Genomic DNA, 20,526 nt, shown 5'->3' with positions numbered 1-20,526 from the left:
TGTGTATGTTTGCTTCTCCGAGGCAAGCTTCAAATGACATAAGGAAACTCTCTGCCAAAGGAAGCTGGGACAAAGCACTCCTCAGTGAAGTACACAATAAAAACAAACAAAACAATAGCGCTGCCCTCAAGGTGATTGCAACTCTTGGTGACTCCATAGGGTTGTTAGGAAGGTTGATGAGAGAGAAGACAAAATGTCTACATGACAATTGTCTTGAATTTTCTCTTGAAAGTATTTTTGGATCAGTGGACCAAGACTTTAATGTAGCTGGGTTATTCCAATGACCCCTAAGTAAAAATGCCGCACTCTTTCTGCCCTCCCCACCACTTCCCCCCCAAATCATTAGCTTCATTGAGGGACATGTGGTTTTTAGTTTGCGTTGTAAACGCTCTCACACTGATGACATGTGAGTGGTTCTCTAATGCTCCTTTTAGCTCGTGTGTCTCTTTTCTTCCAGGGAGGCGACGTTGTCGGGAACAGCACTTGCCAATGTGGGTAGACAGTTGTGATGGCTCTCATTTCTCTGTTAGGGGTTTATGGATTGTTTCAGATGTTTCTCAGTACCAGGGATCATCACAAGCTTTGACAATCAATGAATAAGAGCTGATTCAAGAAAGGAGCTAGTCTTCCCCCAGGAGCTAGGAACTCATCTATTTATTGGCGCCCAGCTTGTTGCAAGCTACAGGTAGTTAGCAAGACAGTGGCCCACATTCACAACGCAGTGCCCAAGCATTCACAACGCAGTGCTCAAGCATTCACAACGCAGTGCCCAAGCATTCACAACGCAGTGGAAGAGAAAGCTCAACCATGATCATAATAGGCACTTGAGGTACCAGACCCTATAGAGAGGATTAAGGGACCGTAGGAAAAGATGAGCTAAAGCCAGGAGGAGTCACAGTGGCCCTCTAAGAGAAGCTCATAAAGGACCGCAAATGTTGGACGTAGAAGAAATGCGGGTGGTGATTTCAGGAAGAGGAACAGTTAGTGTACAATAGCACACTCGTGTAAACATGGCTTGTTTGAAGAATCACAAGCAAGAGTGCATGGCTGAACACCAGATACTTTGCAGGGCTGTAGGGGGTGGTGATAGGAATTGAGCCGAGGGGATTTTAAGAAGAGACTGAGCGTGTCTTAAAAGAACGAACTGGAGGAAAACAACCCATGCTTTGAATGAAAATTGAGATTCTGTTTCTCAGACTTTTGCTTCAAGGAGTTTTGTTCAACAGGTCCACATTTTCTCTAATTTATAGAACACATGGTAAAATTATTTTATTTTTATCTTACAGTGTCTGAGGAAGACAAAGGATTTGGACCAATTTTTGAAGAGCAACCAATTAATACTGTTTACCCGGAGGAATCACCGGAAGGGAAAGTTTCGCTCAACTGCCGGGCCCGAGCCAGCCCTTTCCCGGTTTACAAGTAAAGCACCTCTTGTTCTTTTTACCTGGGGCATCTGACTACGGATGACAATCCGACCTTTGGGACACTATCTTGATAGAAAAGAGAAACCAACAAATATAAGCACAACAATGGGACATTAACAAAGATGTGGTCATAGCAACCGTAAAAAATTGAAATTGTCTAATAGACAAATAGATAACCTGTTTTCTTGAGCATAGACAATTAACTCATTGACTATTAGCTCCTGCACAGCCATGAGACAGGCGACACTGCTCATTTACAAACCGTTGCAGGGAGATTCTGTTATTAAGGATGCACCTGCCTTGGCGTACGTACATGCCCCTCAGAGCGACCCGGCAGGCCAGAGTAGAGCTCTCTGTGGCAGTAGCAAGTCCTGCAGGCTTTTCTCCCAAGTAGAAACGGGTGGCTTCAAACTGCTGGCTTTGCACTTGGTAGCCCAGCACACAAAGACTATGCGGCCAGGGCTCCTGTAGTACGCAAAGGGATCCAAAATCATGCACATTAAAAATGTAGATTTGAGGGGAAGAAATATTATAGGCATTGATTTTAATAACTCATACCTACAAATCCATGAAATCAAACCCAGAGCTATGAAATCGACTCCAACTCCCAGCGGCCCTGCAGGACAGTAGCACTGCACAGTAAGGTGTGCAAGGCGGTCAGACTTTACAAAAGCAGAGGGCACTGCCACCTCGTCCCCCGGGCCTGCAACAGCAGAGCGTTTACTCAGCGGCCAGATTCTTGAACCACCATGCCACCAGGGCTCCTTTCAAACCTCCAGAGGATGGAAAGCACACAGGATTAGCATGAATTTGCATATGGGCATACAATAACTGTGTTCAATGTGCTTGCCTTCAGCACTCTAGAAAACACGACTTTTTGCAGTAGTATCAAATCTATATTGTACAAAACAGACAATTCTAAATCGTCTCTACCCTCAAGATAATCTGTAGAAACATATCTTGGTCTATATTGTAGATTGACACATTTCAAAAATAAACAATGGACTTTCTTGCTTCAAATGTTCAAAAAAGTATACTCTTGAATAAGATTTTAGAAATTAACCAAATGTCAATGACTTTGAAATTTACATGAAAATAGTAACATGAAGACAAAGAAAGTGATTGATGAGGAAATTGAGGCTCTGGTGCATTAATGTCTTCTGAATTAATTGAAGGTTGTCGCTCAAGAAGGTTAATTTTAATAATAGATTTCTAGATAGAAAAAGAAATCATGGTTACAAAAGACTATCAAAGACAAGTTTTCCACCATCACCTCACTCCATTTACTTCTAATTACTAATTGTCTTTCCTCTGGCTATTGGAAAATTATTTCTCAAAATACAATATAAATTTGTATTCAAAGTCACCAACCTTTGAAATTTGATTTATTATTTTAATTTTATGCATGGGAGGGCCATGTAAGCAGATACTTTTGTCAATTATAAATAACACTTTTGTTTTGAAAATCTTTGATGGAATGGATTTATTTCTACCTAGAAGCCAAGCCATAGGTTTGACAAGTGCAAGCGTGTAATCAAGGCCAGGGTATAGTCTAGCTAATAGATGTTGGAGAGGAGATCTGATCCAAGCACAGAATTTTACAGAGGAGGAATCTAAGAAGGAAGTTAATTGGCTTGCTTAAGAAATAATCAATCACAGATTCAGGACAGAAATATGTTTAGTGATTCCAGAAATAAGTGCATATATATTTTCACTATCTGTGTGTGTTTATGATGTATATGAATATATATATAGTCATGGTGAAGCCGTGGTGAAGTACTCAACTGCTAACAAATGCTGTCAGTCCAAACTCACCAGCTCCTCTGAGGGAGACAGAGGTTGACATAAAGATTACAGCCTTGGAAATCTCTGTCCTATCAGGTTGCTCTGTTCTGTAAGGTTGCTTATTGTGGAATAAACTTAACAACAACACGTTTATATATCTAGAAAGGTTGGTAGAATCTCAAAAGCTATTTCAGTATTGCTTATTCTTTATGTGACATTCAAGATGGAATCAGATTCACTAAGGGGAAGTAACATTATTCCGTGACACTGTCTTTCACATTCATAGCTGGAACCTTAGAGATTCACCTGGGCTGTCTTGGAGGCTCCTGCTTCTCATTGTCCTATCCTTTCCCAAAACAGCCCCAGGAAGAAGGAAAGTTTTTCTGGGTAAATGCATCAACACATACTTCTCAAAAGTGACCTAAGCACTGAAGTTCCCAGGGCATGTTTGTCTTGAGTAGTCACACACTGATGTATGGAGCTGGAAGAAAATCGATATTTCGTGCTGCTATCAAAGCAGCCTGTTTTTGACAGCCAACAAATACCATCTCATAATGCAGCCACTCTGATAAACAAGAATGCTTGAAGTTTTAAAGGTGCTTTTACCCACAGTCCATGTGCAGAGGCCACACATAGATTGAGCTTCCAGTGAATGCCTTCTGACGGGGTAGAATTGCCCATGGGAGTTTTGGAGACTGTAACGCTTTCTGGGAGTAGAAAGGTCCTTAGAGCTGCAGGTGGTTTCAAACTGCTGACCTTATAGTTAGCAGCCCAGTTTGCAGCTTGTAACCACTGTGTCACCAGAGATCTTTATAGACAGAGAGCATTGTAGAGACACTCATAGTAGGTCTAGTTAGGTGAAAATGTAGTGTCTTATATTTGACTACCTTTTTGAGCCATTTAATACTTGTATCACTTTTTTTAAAAAAGTAAGAAGGAAGTAGACACAAGTGGATTAAGCTTCCAGTGAATTCCCTCTGAGCATAGAGCACAGATGTGAATAGCCTGACTATGGTGCAGATTACATTGGAACGTAGATGATGGCAGGTGGAGCTAGGCTACAATTGAGCACCTTATCATTGCTCTCCTTTTGACCATTTTGTCGTTGTTTTAATTTTTAATATTTTCAATTGAGAATTTTCTCTATTTCCTTTTGTTATTGTTGTTAACTTTTTTGTTTCTCTGTTTTCATATGTTTTTCAGTATATGAAATCAAGGATGGGTGAATCTATAGAGACAAACTGGAGTAATGGTGGGGGTGGCGGTAGAGTGGTATGGCGAGCTACTAACAAGGAGTACAAAAAAGACAAAACTATTCTAAAATTCATTGTGGTAACGATTGTACAAGTCTTCTTGATGTGCTTGAACTATTGAATTGTAGGATTATGTTCCAATCAAACTGTTTAAAAATTAATAAAAATCACATAACCTTAATATTCAGGACAAGCGATACTATTCTTAGTAAGACAATCTGTCATTCCCTTGGTAGTTGTACATTTGTAGCAGATTCTGTGATAATTTGGTATTTGTGATAATATCGTAAGAGGTCCAGCAGGAGCTTCAATTCCCACTCAATCAGGTTTGTGATTACAGCTCTTTCCGTGATCTTGCCCAAGCCCCATAGTAATAAGAATTACAATACAAACTGTACTTATTCCTAAAAATAAATTGTGAAGTTCCCCAAACATACCAAAATGGAATAACTAAATGACAGCAAAAGCAGAATCAGATCCATTGGGAAGACGTCAAGGGAATACATAAAAACTTGGAGTAAATGCAATGTACAGTTTTATATCTATCTCCCCCCTCCCACGCCCATTCCAACTGCACAACAAAGAAATGTACTGCCTGGACAAGCAACTTAATATTGGCTGGTTCAGTTGGAGGCGACGTGGTCATTATTTGTGGGGAGGGGGTATTCTCTGGGAATTTGGTAGGTTTTAAAAATGCAAAAGCATACCGTTTTCTAAGTTTCCATTAAATTCATCTATACTGTAAACACTTAAAACTGAGACTTTCCCAACAATTTTTCTTCAATAAAATATATTCCTTTAGTAAGATTTCCCTCCTGATCACGAATGTGCCAGGGAGTGAGCAGAGGGGTCACTAAGACATTCACCAAACTTAAAAATAAAACACCTTGATCCAAAATGCTTATAAAATCCTGAAGTTGGTCACCTCTGTTGAAATCTGTTATATACATTTATTCTTCCCGTCTCATCAGGGAAATGGAAGTCCATTTCTAATGTCCTTTCTAACAATCAATGATCTGATTATCTGCAATGTAGTTCACCTCCATCGCTTTGCAGCGGTGCTACGGGGGATGGGAGGAATCCATTTAGCAAGAATAATCCCTGAATCATGTGAAAAAGCACAAGGGAAAACTAACACAAAACGGAGGAAAATCGTGACTTTCTAGCATATTTGTGTCTTAACAACAGAGCTCATTGACTGATCGTTTCCAAGTGTGTGACCGACCTCTAGTGGTCAGAGTGCTATTTACTGGTTTATGGGTTTATGTCAACTTTTTTGAAAAGCTACTTGGATATTTAGTATCATATTGAAACATTATATTTTATTTATGTTATATTAACGCTTTTGATATTTTAGATAAATATATGTGCTTTAACTAGTGCATCGTTATCATTTCTAATCCATGTGTAATTGCTCATACACACAAAAATTTATGGGTCAAAACCCAATGGAATATTTGTATTTTATGATACATTATGAAAAAAAGGAGGCAATACGCCTTATACTTTACTCTTTACCTTTATGTGTCCGAGTTAAATTATAAATGAAGATCTCAGGGACACGGAATTACAGAGTGTGAAGACATATCACCCCGAGCCCTCAATTAATCACCTGACTTCGAAATGTAGTGGGACCTATATTATTTTAGAACCATGATTGCCCCACATGCTGTTTCCAGGCCTTGTGACCTTTGCAATGACATTCATTTTTTCCTCATAGATGGAGAATGAATAATGGGGATATTGATCTGACAAGTGATCGGTACAGCATGGTGGGAGGAAATCTTGTCATCAATAATCCAGACAAGCAGAAAGATGCTGGGATATACTACTGTTTAGCATCGAACAACTACGGCATGGTCAGAAGCATCGAAGCCACCTTAAGCTTTGGATGTAAGTAATTGTTACTTTAAAAAAGGGTAAGTTTATTCAAGTGAATTAAGAATTTAAAGTGTTTTAATTATTGATAATAATCTATATACATTTGAATGAATTTGCTACCCCCTACTCTTTGGGGGTTTTCTTTTCCTTTACAATGCTCAGTGACAATAGACTCTTTTGTGCCAATATACTTTCCTGAGTGCTGTTGTGTAGGGTATTAAAGCAGATATGCTATTTTGCCAGTACAGGTTCGAGTGTGCTGATAGTGAGGTACGTTACCTACTCATGAAATATTTAACTTAAAATATAGGAAAGTTTGACCTTTATACTTGACATCAATAAATGCTGTCATAAGGAGAAAATCAAGAGGGAAGAAATATGAGAAGGCTCTGTGAAGGGTTTCGGTCTTATCATAGGAATGGCCCTTAATTGCACTGTGCCGAAAACATTTTAGGAAGCGAAATATCTTGGGTGCTATTTTGTGTCTATTTGAAATAGTGAAAGATAATGTAGCGTAAACTAGGAAAATCCCTAAATGGCTCCTAAAAACTCAACTGCACCCCCGTCAAGTGTCTAAGAGGAACAAGGACACTAGGGAGGTACACACCCCTCAGAAAGGTCAGTCATTGAAGGCCAGAAGGGCAGCATTTACCCCAGGATGCAGTGCAGAAGAGTTAGGAATGGAGAAAGAATGGAAGCCAGGGAGGAGTATGGCAAGTAATGGTACCGGGGAGGAGGCTTCATAATATGTGAGCGCTGCTAAATGCAAAGCTGATTGACCCGCTCCGCAAACTGACACCCACTTCACAATAAAAAAAAGTTTTTTAAAAATTGAGTATCAACGGAAGTACTAACACCCACGTGTTTTCAATTGAAATATCACCCTCAATTGGATAAAAATCTGTTCTTGGAGGGAGGAAATATCGCACCTATTGCAATATCACAGATGTGGCTATCCAAAGCTTAAACCCTACCTCCGAAAACCATGTTGCTTGATATTCATTTCTCTTGCTGGAGGACATTAAAGTAATTAATTAAATTATTTTATATGAGGGAACCAGTGCAAACTAGTTTGAGGAACCCTGAAAGACATTGTTCTGAAGGCAGTATATTCAGCGATCTCTAGTATGTGATTTTATGAATTCACATGGAAATATTTTATAAAGTGGGCTATAGATTGAAAATGATCTTTTCAAAAGACCGTCAAGGTGGTGCTTTACCAAGAGGGAGGGAGGGAGGCAGAGTCAAGCTTGTCGATAGACTAAAAATCCTTGAAGACATACTTGACCTATTACAATACACTGAAGCAAAAAAGACACTAAATATTTTGTTTTTCAAGTAAAATCTGGTTAAAGGGCAGAAGTATGCTTCTCTCACTCATGAGGGAGTATGAGGAAGAAAAACCAATTTCAAGGATCAAGGGGATTTAAATTGTTATTGCGCATTGCGGTGGTATGAGTGCATGAGTTATCCCAGGCAAAATGTCAAGGAGGCATTTGAGGCGAAGGGCCAGCATTCAGCTGCAGTATCAGACAAGAAGTGTGGATCTGAAGGAAGCCCTGGTGGTGTAGTGTTTATGCATTGGACTGTGACGCACAGGGTGGGCAGTTCGAAAACTCCACGTTCAAAACTTGGGGGAAAGACTGAGCTTTCTACTCCTGTAAACAGTTACATTCTAGGAAGCCTACAGGGGGGTCACTATGAGTCAGCATTGACTCAATGGTAGCGAGTTTGATTTGCGTTTGGCAAGAAGACACCATTAGAATCGATGTTTTTTTCAGAGGTATAAATCTCTTAGGAGGAGTCAAATCTAGATGGTACAGTGGGAGAATTGATCATAAATATGGACGGGGAGAAGTAGGACCGAAACACAATGAGCCTCAGTAAAACATGAACAATGACATAGCAGAGGCTCAAGGAATCACACAAAATAGGAATTTCCAATACATAGTCGAGTGAAGGTGGGACAACATGGAATTGGAAAAGGAGAGTTGGCTACCTTGAAATATCCCACCTAAACCCCACCATTTACCATATGTTTTTCTAACATCCGAGGCCTCTCTTGGGGATGAATATACTATATCACCTGCAAATGAGTATGTTTCTTCATAATTACTTTCTTTGATAGATCTCTGGTTTTGTCTGAGTCCATTATATTTCGAGATAACCTTACTGAGATTCTTCCTAAATCAGAATTATAAATCTCTAGGATCTCTGAAATCCTCAGTGTTGCCAGAATATCGAGCAGGATCCTGTCAATATCCATAGGGATTGTGTTCACCAGTGAACTTCTCCCTGGTGTATGCAAACCTCAACAATGTAGATGAACAACTGATTGACTGCCATAGGCTTCACTCAACTGACCGAGACGTACTGTTGGTTAAATGCTGGAGGGTCAAACCTAATGAATCTTGCTCTTCCTACTGGCCTGAAAATAAGCGCTGCCTCTTTCCTTTCCTAATTAGACCTTGATCCGTTTCCACCCGAGGAACGTCCTGAGGTTCGAGTCAAAGAAGGAAAAGGAATGGTCCTCCTCTGTGACCCTCCGTACCATTTTCCAGGTAAATGTACTTCTTATGTGACTTCAGACAGTCTTCAGGTTGCACATGTCTGATCTGAATGCATGCACCGAGTTATGAAGCAAGCCACACAAAAGCTATAGTACACAAATCCAAAACGCATACAATAGTTCATAACAGCAAATGGGCCCTACTTTGTGACATACATCCAAACTTTATTATCATTGCTCTATTACTATGTTAGACAGGCTTTAGAGTATCTGGAAACTTTTCTTTAAAGTTTTTTTAACATATATAGATATAGAAAATTACTCAATGTTATTGAGTCCATTGCAATGCATCGGACAAAGTAGAACTGTTCCCTAAGTTTCCAAGGCTGCAAATCTTTATGGAAGTCAAGTGCAATGGCTCTCTCCATGGCAGCTGGTGAATTTGAATTTGACTGCTGGTGTTTGAGTAAGCTGTATCACCCGTTTAACCATTGTGTCACTAGGGCTCTCTTATAGAAAGGTACACTATATCCTAAGACATGCATATGACCAGCTGACTTTAGATGTGAATAATACCTAGCTGTTCCAACTTAACATACACATTCAACTTAAAGACCACCATAGGAATGAAACTCCTTTTTAATCTGGGGATGGCCTGTGTAGGCTTCTATAAATCAAAATTCATTTTTTCTTTTTGTAATAATTATACATTTACTATTAAATAGGTCTCAATATTTATGTACCCTGATAACGTATCACTTTCTATTGTTAATTCTTTTTTTCTTTCCTTGGCTCTTTAGTCAGTTTGCCCTAATTCTAAAGATCTCTGACTATTTCAGTTTATAAACAATATTTATGTTGGAATATATTCTCATTAAAATTCCATTTACATAGATAACAATATAATAGCCTTTCTGGAAACTATTTCTGAAATAGACAGTATCCAGGAATGGCATATAAACAGCCATTTTATTAATAATTTAGCATCGACCATATATTGTTTACTGTAATTAAACACTAAAAACGACTTAAGATGTTATAAATTATTCATCTCCTTAGCAGTACCAATCTGCAAGAATAATCATGCATTTCAGAAAGAAAGAAGAAAGACCACATTAAGTGGAATGCGTCACCCAATTCAATCCTTGAAAATGTTTTCTCTAATTTGATATGGCTAAAATAAAAGCCATTGAAGGACTAATATGAAATATGAAAGGCCAATATACTTTCATTAATTTTCACATCTTATAATTTAGGCAAGTATTTTATATGAAAGAAAATCCATGTCTTGTATTCTGATGGTATTATATAATTGACATTAAATTTATGTTCTGCTGTAAATCATTTGGGTTGAATACATTAATCTGGAGCATATATATTTAATCACCTCTATGCACATTAAAGTTGGACAGTGGCAAGGAAGGTGGAAGCAGCATTGATGCATTCAAATTACGGTATTAGCAAAGAATCTTGAAAGTACTGGGGACTGACAAGAATACAGAAATCTGTCTTGGAAGAAGTGGAGCTCCTTAGGAACTGGGATGGCGGCACAGTGAATCCACTTTGGACCTGTTGTCCAGAGAGCCCCCCTGGAAAAAGAAATCACGCCTGGTGACTCAGAGCTCCAGCAAAAACGGAGGAAGACCCTGGAGGAGCCCAACTGACACGGTGATGCCAGCAAAGTTTCAAGCACAGTAATCACTGTGAAGACGGTGCAGTCCCGGTGCTGTTTTGTTCTATTGTACAGAGGGTTGCTATGAGCCTGGATGGAGTCTATGGCCCATAAATAGCAGTAACAAGGAGGAAAAGATATCTTTTTTGTTTGTTTGTTTATTTTCAGACTGTTGATTTTATCATCTGCAAGCAGCTACATTAAATGTGGCTAAGACTATAGTCCATTGAGTCCCTATAAGAACTAGATTTGAATTTAACCCTTGTCAACCTTAAATCTAATCCTAAAATCCTTAAAGATGCAAGACAATCATCATGTTACTGTTTGTATTCATGGCAGTGAGATTGCTGTTTTAATGAATATATCATTTTCTGTTCAAGAAACATGCATTGAAAAAAAAGAAACATGCATTGTCTATTTTTCCTTTAAAAAATTAATTAAGTACTGAGGTGTTCCTTCAAAGCAGGGAGGAAAGATAAAGGACAGAACACTATATAAAAAACCAGCAAATAAATTAAATAATTAAATTTCTGGTCTAATCAGCTGGTCTGTTCAGACAAAGGAATCCCCTGTGGGTAAGAGTTACCCGATAACATTCTTCTCAATATTTAACAAAACCAGTACAGGTTTTCCCCTGTTTCTGTGGCTTTCACTTTTTAATCTGACCACAATAGGCTATGCAAATTGATAATGTATAGTTTAAGATAGCAAATGAAAAGAGAAAAAAACCACGATATGGGTAATCATCTTGATCTTATTTACAACTAGAAACAGGGCCATTGATCACTGGTTCTGGCGTTGCAAGAACTGGACTCACAATTCTAACTTCACTTGCTCTCCTGGTGGTTAGGTCCCATCAAGTCCACATGACATGCTGCCCGGTCCGGTGCCTTCCTCACAATCATTACATCTAAGCCATTGTTGCCGCCACTGTGTGACTCCCTCTCATTGAGAGTTCTCCTCTTTCTCACTCCCTCTCCTGTCACAACCATGATGTCCTTCTCCAGGGATTGGTCTTTCCTGACAAAGTGTACAAAGTATGTGAGACAAAGTCTTGCCATCCTTGCCTCTAAGGAGCACCCTGGCCATGTGTTTTCCAAGACAGATCTGTTTGTCCTTTTGTCAGTCCATGGTACTGTCAATATACTCGCCAGCACCACTATGCAAATGCCTCAATTCTTCTTCAGTCTGCCTTATTCAGTGTTCACGTTTCACATGCATGTCGGGCAACTGAAAATAGCACGGCTTGGGTCAGGCACACCTTAGTCCTCATAGTAACACCCTTTCTTTCCCATACTCTAAAGAGGTCTTGTTTGGTTTTTTGAGTTTTGTAATCGATACTGAAGCTGTATTCTTTTTCCTCCCTAAAAACAACAACAAAAATAACTCATTTCCATCAAGTCAACGTTGAGTCATCATGAGCCCCTGTGGGTTTCTGAGACTGTAACTGTTTAAAATAGTGGAAAGCCAAGTCTTTCTTAGGAGGAGCTGGTGGTATTGAACTAGTGACCATGCAGGATGCAGCTCAATGAGTACTCACCACCCCACCAGGGCTTCTTGATCAGTATTGTTGTACATTTTCACTTTCAGCAAGCCAGGCTTTGCTATATGCATATCACACGGGTGAATGCGTCTGCCTCGAATACTGATGCTGTATTATTCTTCTTCATATCGTGTTTCTCCCAGTATTTACTCATCCTACAGATTGAATGAACGTTGGGGAGAGTATAACCCTGACACACACGACTTGATTTTTAAATCACTCCTGCTCTCTTAGTCTAGTGTACAGGTTCTGCATGAGCATAGTTCAGTATACTATAATTCCCAGTCTTCAAAATGTTATCTATAATTTTTTGTGATACACACAGTTGAATGTCTTTGCATATTCAGTAAAACACAGGTGCACATCATTTTTTATTCACTTCTTTCAGCCAAAAATCCAACTGACATCAGCAATATTATCCCTAATTCTACATCTTCTTTGAGTCTCACTTGAATTTCTGGAAGCTTCCTATCAATGCACTGCTACAACTGCTTTTGAATTATCTTCAGCAAAATTTTACTCATGTGTGATATTAATGCTATTGTCCAATGATTTTTCTCAATCTGTTGTATCATCTCTCTTTGGAATGGGAACCAATATGGATCTCTTATGATCCATTTGATCAAGTAACTGTCTTCCAATTTTCTTGGCAACAATATCTGTTTGTTGGTAGAGCTCCATGGAAATCTTCACAATTTCCGAACCTTTGTTTTTTTCCAGTGTCTTATGTGTAGTTCGGACTTCTTTCATCAATGCCATCCATCTCTGACTGTATATGATCTTTTGGAATAGTTGAACAGGGAACTTTTCTTTCTCAATCCAGAGACTGTATATTCCTTCTATCTTCTTCTAATGCTTCCTGTAGTCTTCAATATTTTTCCATGTTATTTTTGGTGGTGTTGAGGAGTTTCAAGACATAGCCATATGGACAGAAGAGACCCCTGCTGTGCTGGGTATCCCTCTTTGAGACCCACTTCTCAGGGACCCACTGTGCTGTCCTCACACTCATTCCGGCGTTTGAGCCTCTTATTACAGTCAGTTGACCTTGGTGACGTTGTCCTTCTTTTTCACTGGCATTTGCTTTACCGTGCATAGTATCCTCCTCTGGGGACTTGTCCCTTTAAAAAACTTATCCAAAGCATGTGAGATGAAGTCTTGTGATCTTTCCTTTCTGGCTGCACTTCTTCTAACACAGGATTGTTTGTTCTGGCAGCCCGTGGCAATCCTGATACACAACTTCCTGATTTGTATTTCTTCCATCTTTTTATGCTTCCTGCATATATTTGCCTATATAATCCTTCAGTATTTCATTTCGAGTTTCCTTTAGTTATTTCAGCTTGAGCCGTGCCAAGCATGTTCTTCCGTTTTGATTTTCTACTTCCAGGTCTTTATACACGCCATCATCATACTTTAATTTGTCTTTACAAGCCTCTCTCGCAATCCTTCATCTCTTTTTTCATTACTTCATTCCACTTTAACTTCACTAAGTTCCAGAGTCTCTTCTGACATCTTTTTTCCCTCCTTGATTACCTGTCTTAATAACTTTTGGTTTCTTAGCTTATGATACACTTGATACCATTCCACAACTCATCTGGTTCTAGCTCATTAGTGTTCAATGTGCCAAATCTATTTTTAGATGGTCTGAATTTTCAGGTGGGATACACTCAGGGTCATACTTTGTTTCTTGTGGACTTGTAATTTTCTTAAACTTAAACTTAAACTTGCATGTTAGCCATTGATGATTTGTTCTGTTGTTGGCCCCTGGCCTTCTTACTGGTGATTTTGAGCCTTTCCATCACCTCTTTTACAAATACAGTCTATTTGATTCCTGTGTATTCCAACTGGCAAGGATATAAATAGCTACTACATATGTTATTGGAGGTAAAGGGATTTTCAATCAATAAGTCATTCATCCTGTTAAATTCTATGTTGAACAACTTTCTTGTAATGAACGACTCACATTCTTGGCAGGTTCTATCACTATGAACTCACGTGTTGTTCCCATTGCCAAGGCCGCATTGTTCCACCTGCTCCTCCTTCTTTGTCTTCACTTTCACATTGCAATCACCGGCAATTATCAGTATATCTTGATTACATGTTTACTCAATTTCAAACTACAGAAGTTGGAAAACAGCTTCGATTTCTTCATCTTGGGCATTAGTGTTTGGTGCGTGTATTTAAATAATAGTCATATTAATGTCAGTGTATGGACCATTATCTTATTAGTGACAGCACTGCACTTTAGGAGAGATCTTTAAATGTCCTTATAGATGGTGAATGTCATGCTGTCCCACTTGAAAGTCATCATTCCCAGAGTAATAGATTATATGTTTATTTAATGCAAAATGGTCAATACCCCTTTCTTTCAGCTCACTAGTGCTGAGGAGAGGTGTCATAGTAGTTGAGAGGAGCTGTGACCTGCAAGGCTGACAGTTCCAACACCACCTGCTCTGTGGGAGAAAGACCATGCTTGTTTACCTCTGTAGAGAGTTGCCGTCTTCTCAGCAACTCACAGTGGCATTGTGTCCTGCCTTCTAGGGTGAATATGAGTCGGCATCGACTGGAAGGTAGTGGGGTTTAGAGTTCAAGTGCTTAGGATTGGTGAGCTTTATATATTCTATTTTTTATGACTTCCAATTATCCTAGAATCTTACTTCATATATTTTGCATTCTGGTTCTTAACGAATGCTTACAGCTGCTGCTTCTTATTTTGAGTGCTGCCCTATCTACAAATGAAAGTCCTTTGCGCTTTGCTCCCTTTATGTCATTAAGGTCAACTCTGTTTGAAGAGGCAGTTCCTTCATAGTCATATTATGAGTGCCTTCCAAAGGTTTTCAGTGACTAATCCCTCTGAATGGACTACCTACCCGGTCTTCCTAGCCTATCTTAATCTGGAAGCTCTGCTGAACCCTGCTCACCATGCACATGACCTTGTTGGTGTTTGAAACACTGGTGGCATAGCCCTCAGCACCACAGGAATATGGAGACTACCACATCACAACAAACTGACGGACAGAGTCAGGGCAATGCTACATTATGGTTGCTGTTCTGTGCCATGAGTCAGTTCCAACTCGTAGCAACCCAGTGTGCAACGGAAGAAAGCCCTGCACACTCCCGAGCCATCTTCACAATTGTTCTTATGTCTGAGCTCACTAGTACCATCACATTGTCTTGTTGACAACTTGTCGTCATAAGAATTATGAGATTCTAAGCAAGCTAGTTAGCCTCCTTGAGTCTTCTTTTATGCCTCAACGAAAACGAGTGGTAATATACATGTCACAAAATAATAGCTGAATGCTGTTGCTGCTGTCGCTGGGTGCCGTTAAGTCGGTTTTAGCAAGCTTATGCACAACAGAAGGAAACACTGCCTGGTCCTGCGCCGTGCTCACCGTCCGAGCCCAGTGATGCAGCCACCGTGCCAATCCATCTCCTCCATCTCCTCACTGACCTTCTCCTCTACCAAGCATGACCTTCTCCAAGGACCACCGTATGGGAAAGTTACCAGCCAGCGGGGAACCAAAGACAGAGAAGAATAGATATAATTGTTGAGCACAATGAATATAGGTACTCAAAATATAAGAACCATTAGAACATTAGTATTAAATTTGTCTTGTCCAACTCTCAATATTGCTCTCCAATAGCCTAGATTGGATTACCTGATAACTTAGTACTCAAAAATAACACATGTGCTATTGGAGAAGAGCTTGATATTTAATAGACAATCTTTTCTTCCAGATGACCTTAGCTACCGCTGGCTTCTGAATGAATTTCCTGTATTTATCACAATGGATAAACGAAGATTTGTGTCACAGACCAATGGCAATCTTTACATCGCAAATGTGGAAGCATCTGACAAAGGCAACTATTCATGCTTCGTATCCAGTCCCTCAATTACAAAGAGTGTGTTCAGCAAGTTTATACCACTCATTCCATTACCTGAACGTAAGTATCCTATTTGGCACTCCCTACATGTGCATGGTTTTCTGTATAAAGCACAGTTATCGCAATGAGAAAAAAATGCCTAATGGGAAAAACAGCCCCATGTTCAGACAGGCTGGATAGAAGATACACAATTTAGTCAGGACTAAGCCTTGGTCCTTAGCTGTTCAGAGGTAAAGAATTTTACAATAATTACTGTAAGATAACCAAATTCAGGGTAGTTACTTCTAGCTCAGAAAAGTGTCCAGAGGACTGAGCTCTTAGGCAACAGCCAGTGTAACAGTGACTATAGTTACTGGGTCACCCCTAGCTAGAGTAAGTCTACAAAGGACAACACGTGATTAGACCAAAGAACAACCCCATAGCTGCAGAATATGCACAAAAGGTAGGTTGACCAGTTGGTTATTTTAAAGGGACACTTTACCCGAACAAGGTCTGCTGGTAGTGCCGTGGTCAAGGGCTCAGAAGCTAAGGAAAAATCAGCAGTGTGACACCCCCCCACCCCTCACTGCTCCATAAGAGGAAGCTGTCAGTTTGCTGTTGTAAAGATCAAAGCAGTCAATTGCATGCTAAGTCACTTATTTACATGAAGCACATGATCTCAAGAAGTGGTAGCTGCTACATAGGGTGTCGCTACCAAGACACCATGTGTGCTGTCCACAGACGGACGGATCTTTCCCCAAGCTTCAATTGAACTGCCTCTCATGGCTTAATGCGTCTTCTCCCAAGATCATCTAGTCACGTTGTACACATTTGGTTTCTTTGCATTCGTTTTTAAATCCCAATCCAACCTCTCTCCTCTTCACATGGGGTTCACCCCTCTTAGGAAGACTGGCTTCAAAGTTGGTATGTTTAGGCGTGGCTCTCTCTCTACGTGTAAATATCAGGGGACAGTGGAGGCAGGGCTGTGCTATCCCGGGGTCCCTTTCCTGACTCTCCTCAAAGCAACAGCCACATAGTTGGTAACCCGCGAGCCTGGGTCACTGACTGCCACTCGCTTTGTCCCTTTCAGTCTGCACGGTGGGTGACTGAGGGAAAGGAGCCTCGGTCTTCTCTGTGCTTCCAGAGAGCTAGTCAAGCAGCGGCCCTTGCATTGAGCTGTTTGCTAACCATCGCAGGGCAAGAAGTGCATCTCCTCCTGATGAAACGAATTCTTCCATTTGCTTTGCTTCCTACCCATGAGATTCATCCAAGACCTCCCGAGATTGCTTATTTCTGGTCTAATAATCTGAATTTCAAACGCCACCTCACTGCTTTGCCGTGCTTATTATTCCCGAGGCCACGCATACAGATCTTGAAGGGTCTTAAAGACTGCTGTCCAGAGGCCACGTTTCAGTCCCTACGCTGTTGGAATGTTGACACTGCCCATCTCTCCTGCCAGGCTCCAGATCCCTCTTCCGATTTCCTTTCTTCACCCCACATCCTTCTGATCGCTTGCCTGCCTTCACCCAGGACCATGCTACTTTTTGTAGGAGACTTTGGGTCCTACAAAACATGAAAGTAAACAAAATAAAAAAACAAATGGTTTGCCAGTGAATCACTGTTCGAGGCCCTCTCAGAGGGAAGACTGAGCCTCATCCTCCCACGGAGCCACAGGCGGCTGGTGGCTTAGTGGCCACGTGGCTCGCTCTTCACTGCCCCGGCTCCCAGGATCTACCTACGTACGTTCTTCCCCCAAAGCTGGCTTCTCGCTCCCCTTTCCTGGATATTTTCATCCATGTACATATGTTCAATAGTAGCTTTAAGTCGGTGATTCCAAATTCACGGCTTTAAATTTCCCCAGGTATTTTGATTTTGATCTTCATTCTAATTAGCCTCTTTGCATCTTAATGCGATTTGGCTTATCATGCTGCTCTCACAGGTAGTATGTTCAAAGTGTTCCACAAACACACCTGCAACCATTCCACTAACCCCCCTCCTATTTTGGTGTTCTTCGTTTCATTTAGCGACATTAATTTTCTAGTCACTCGGTAGTATTTTTAATCATTGACTGCTCTTTCCCCCTGACCTTCAAGACAGCAAAGGTCATGGGTAAGCACCAATACAATTCTAAGGAAAGGCAAAACGCATAGGTTCAGCAAGCCTGGGATCCGAGCCAGGAAATGCTGCAGGTTCAACAAGCATCCCCGGTGACTCTGATGATTTGAGCCTTTGGTCTACACCTTCAAAAACATTCATCTTATCAGCTGCCCTGGCGATTCTGCCTTTAAAATACAACCCGTGTCCTTCTGTTCCCTTTGTTCCAGCTGGGCCCTTGTTCAGACCCTCACTTGGTTTGCCTTAATAAATGAATCTTCCTTCTTTAGATCTCTGATGAAAGATCTTTCTTTCTCTCTGCTCTGTCCTTTAAAACTTCCAACAAGGTCTTTTACTTAAACCAAAGAAATGATTTATATTCTTCCTCTTTTAGAGCCCACTGAGAATACTCATCTCAAGGTCTTTAATGGCACATATTTAACATTCTCGATTGTGGACTCAAGTTCATTGTCACCTATGTATCCTTCAATGTTGTTTGATTCCTCAACTTTTATTCTTTCCCGGTCTGCTGCCAGAGCATTGTCACATGGTGCCTTTCCTCATCCTGAACTGGTCTAATTCAAATGCTCTCCTGCCTAAAATTCCCACAGCTCCTGGGAACTGCCAGTGATCCTCCTTGGCTGCTGCTCTTTCAGAATTATGGTGTCCACTCTTAGTTTGTTCTGGCTTGTAGTTCAGTCCCTGTGTACCTACGAGTGTCTGTCTCTTTTTGGTTGTACAATGTAATGTACACATTGTTGTTCAGACTTTAAGCATATGTTTTACCATTCTGAGCTTGACTGAAGTGGTAACACATCTGTCAGAACTCTTATGCAGATCGATGAAATAATGCATTCTTGATTAGCACAATGCTGATGGATAAATGTTTTTCCTCTTTCTCTCCTCTGTTTACAATTTATTTCCCCCTTTGGCTTATTTCCATGGACACATCTTTCTTTTATTTCTCCCCTAGTTTTTGCTTTGCCTCCTTTTGCATGCTGCCTCTCTTCCTTCTTTTGCCCCTTCTTTTTCTTTCTCTTAATTTCTATCCCCCAAAGTGTACTTGGCATATAACTTACTCGAAGCTCCCTAAAGATTTTCTGGACTGTTTTAATGAATTGATTCAGATTGTCTATGCAGGATTAACTAATGTGACTAAAAATAATTAACTTTATACATACGTCGTATATAGAAGCAAACATATTTGTACAATGTGACATGATAGAACACTTTCCAGTTTCTGTATAAAGGAAAGCTTTAATGTTGAAGCAATTCTAATCTTATAAAAATCACAATATTTAAAAAACAAAGATGTTAATCTGTTTAACAATTGATGGACCTTTGTGTTTCTCTTAATATCAGGAACAACAAAGCCATATCCTGCTGATATTGTAGTTCAGTTCAAGGACATCTATACACTGATGGGCCAAAATGTGACGTTAGAGTGCTTTGCTCTCGGCAAGTAAGTACACGTGTGTACCGTTGCATGTATGTGGAAGCAGCAGCGTCACTCGAGTCCGTAACTCATGGTGCTGCTGGTGCACACAGTCCCCTGGGCTTTGCTTTGTCCCAGGCCACACAGAACACTTAGCAATGTTTGTGATCAGTCTTGATCATAGAATAATATGAAGGGGCTTCAAAGTGTTTGCAGACAAATGGAATTGGAAGAGAATAAAGTTTTTATCTTCCATCTGATGTGAAAATTATCAATAACAAATGTACTCTCTTAGATTATATGAATATTAACAAAATTGTTTAGTAACATTTTTCTACATTAATTTTTTAATTGACTACCTTCAGTTAGAATGCTTTTAAAGCATTATTAGTAACTGAGAGGTAGCCTTTTCGATTCTTCTTCTTTCCTTTAAAATTAGCACTTCATTCTCCCCCAAAAAAGTGCCTTAGGGAAAAATGACCCCAACTTTAATGATTTTTTATAGAGGAACTGTAGAGAGTGGGTTACACCTCAGTTCTTCGCTTTGCACGCTGAAAGGATTCACGCCGGAGCACATTTTGTAATCCAAGTGGATTTTAATGAAGTATGGGACAAGTGTCATGTTTTACAGTCTCAAAAGGGTACATGCTATTTCTGGAAAGCGTGTCAGGCTGCGCAGAAGCTGCGCTGGGGGTCACAACTGGACACGAGCAACCATGTGGAAAAGAGGAGCCTCACCTACAGAACTGGGCATGGGTGGGTGGGGCAGATACCAGGAGGCCAGAAGCCCAAGAAGCCTCGAGACTTAGAGCATCCGAGCCAAGTGGCTGTGGGCACTGGGTGGGCCCAGAACGGGCACCTGTGTACCAGCTCAGGGCAGGGAGACCCTCACCCTCCACCTGATGCTGACCAGGAGCATGGTGAAAGAGAGAGAGTGAGGCCTTCCGACAGCCAGGATATTTCAAACCTCTGGCTGGGGAACGCATAGTAGATGGTATGGGTTGACCCCGTTGGCTGTGTTAGGCTCACCTGTGTGATGTACCTAAGATGGGTGTGTCCGAGATACTGG

At 40.5% G+C, this 20,526-nt stretch overlaps 1 protein-coding gene across 3 annotated transcripts in view; it reads left to right on the top strand.

The window, feature by feature from the left end:
- CNTN1 (contactin 1) overlaps window positions 1-20,526 on the top strand; it is a 392,308-nt gene that overhangs the window by 234,561 nt on the left and 137,221 nt on the right. For all 3 annotated transcript variants that reach the window (XM_075551884.1, XM_075551883.1, XM_075551882.1), the window contains exons 5-9: window positions 1,287-1,419; window positions 6,183-6,355; window positions 8,809-8,904; window positions 15,803-16,009; window positions 19,385-19,484. In XM_075551884.1, coding sequence (XP_075407999.1) covers window positions 1,287-1,419; window positions 6,183-6,355; window positions 8,809-8,904; window positions 15,803-16,009; window positions 19,385-19,484 — 709 coding nt within the window. The remainder of the gene's footprint in view (window positions 1-1,286; window positions 1,420-6,182; window positions 6,356-8,808; window positions 8,905-15,802; window positions 16,010-19,384; window positions 19,485-20,526) is intronic.

The sequence above is a fragment of the Tenrec ecaudatus genome, chromosome 6 (genome assembly GCF_050624435.1).
Source record: "Tenrec ecaudatus isolate mTenEca1 chromosome 6, mTenEca1.hap1, whole genome shotgun sequence".
NCBI lineage: Eukaryota > Metazoa > Chordata > Mammalia > Afrosoricida > Tenrecidae > Tenrec > Tenrec ecaudatus.
Note: the sequence above shows the minus strand (reverse complement) of the source record. Positions and strands in the feature narration are given on the sequence as shown.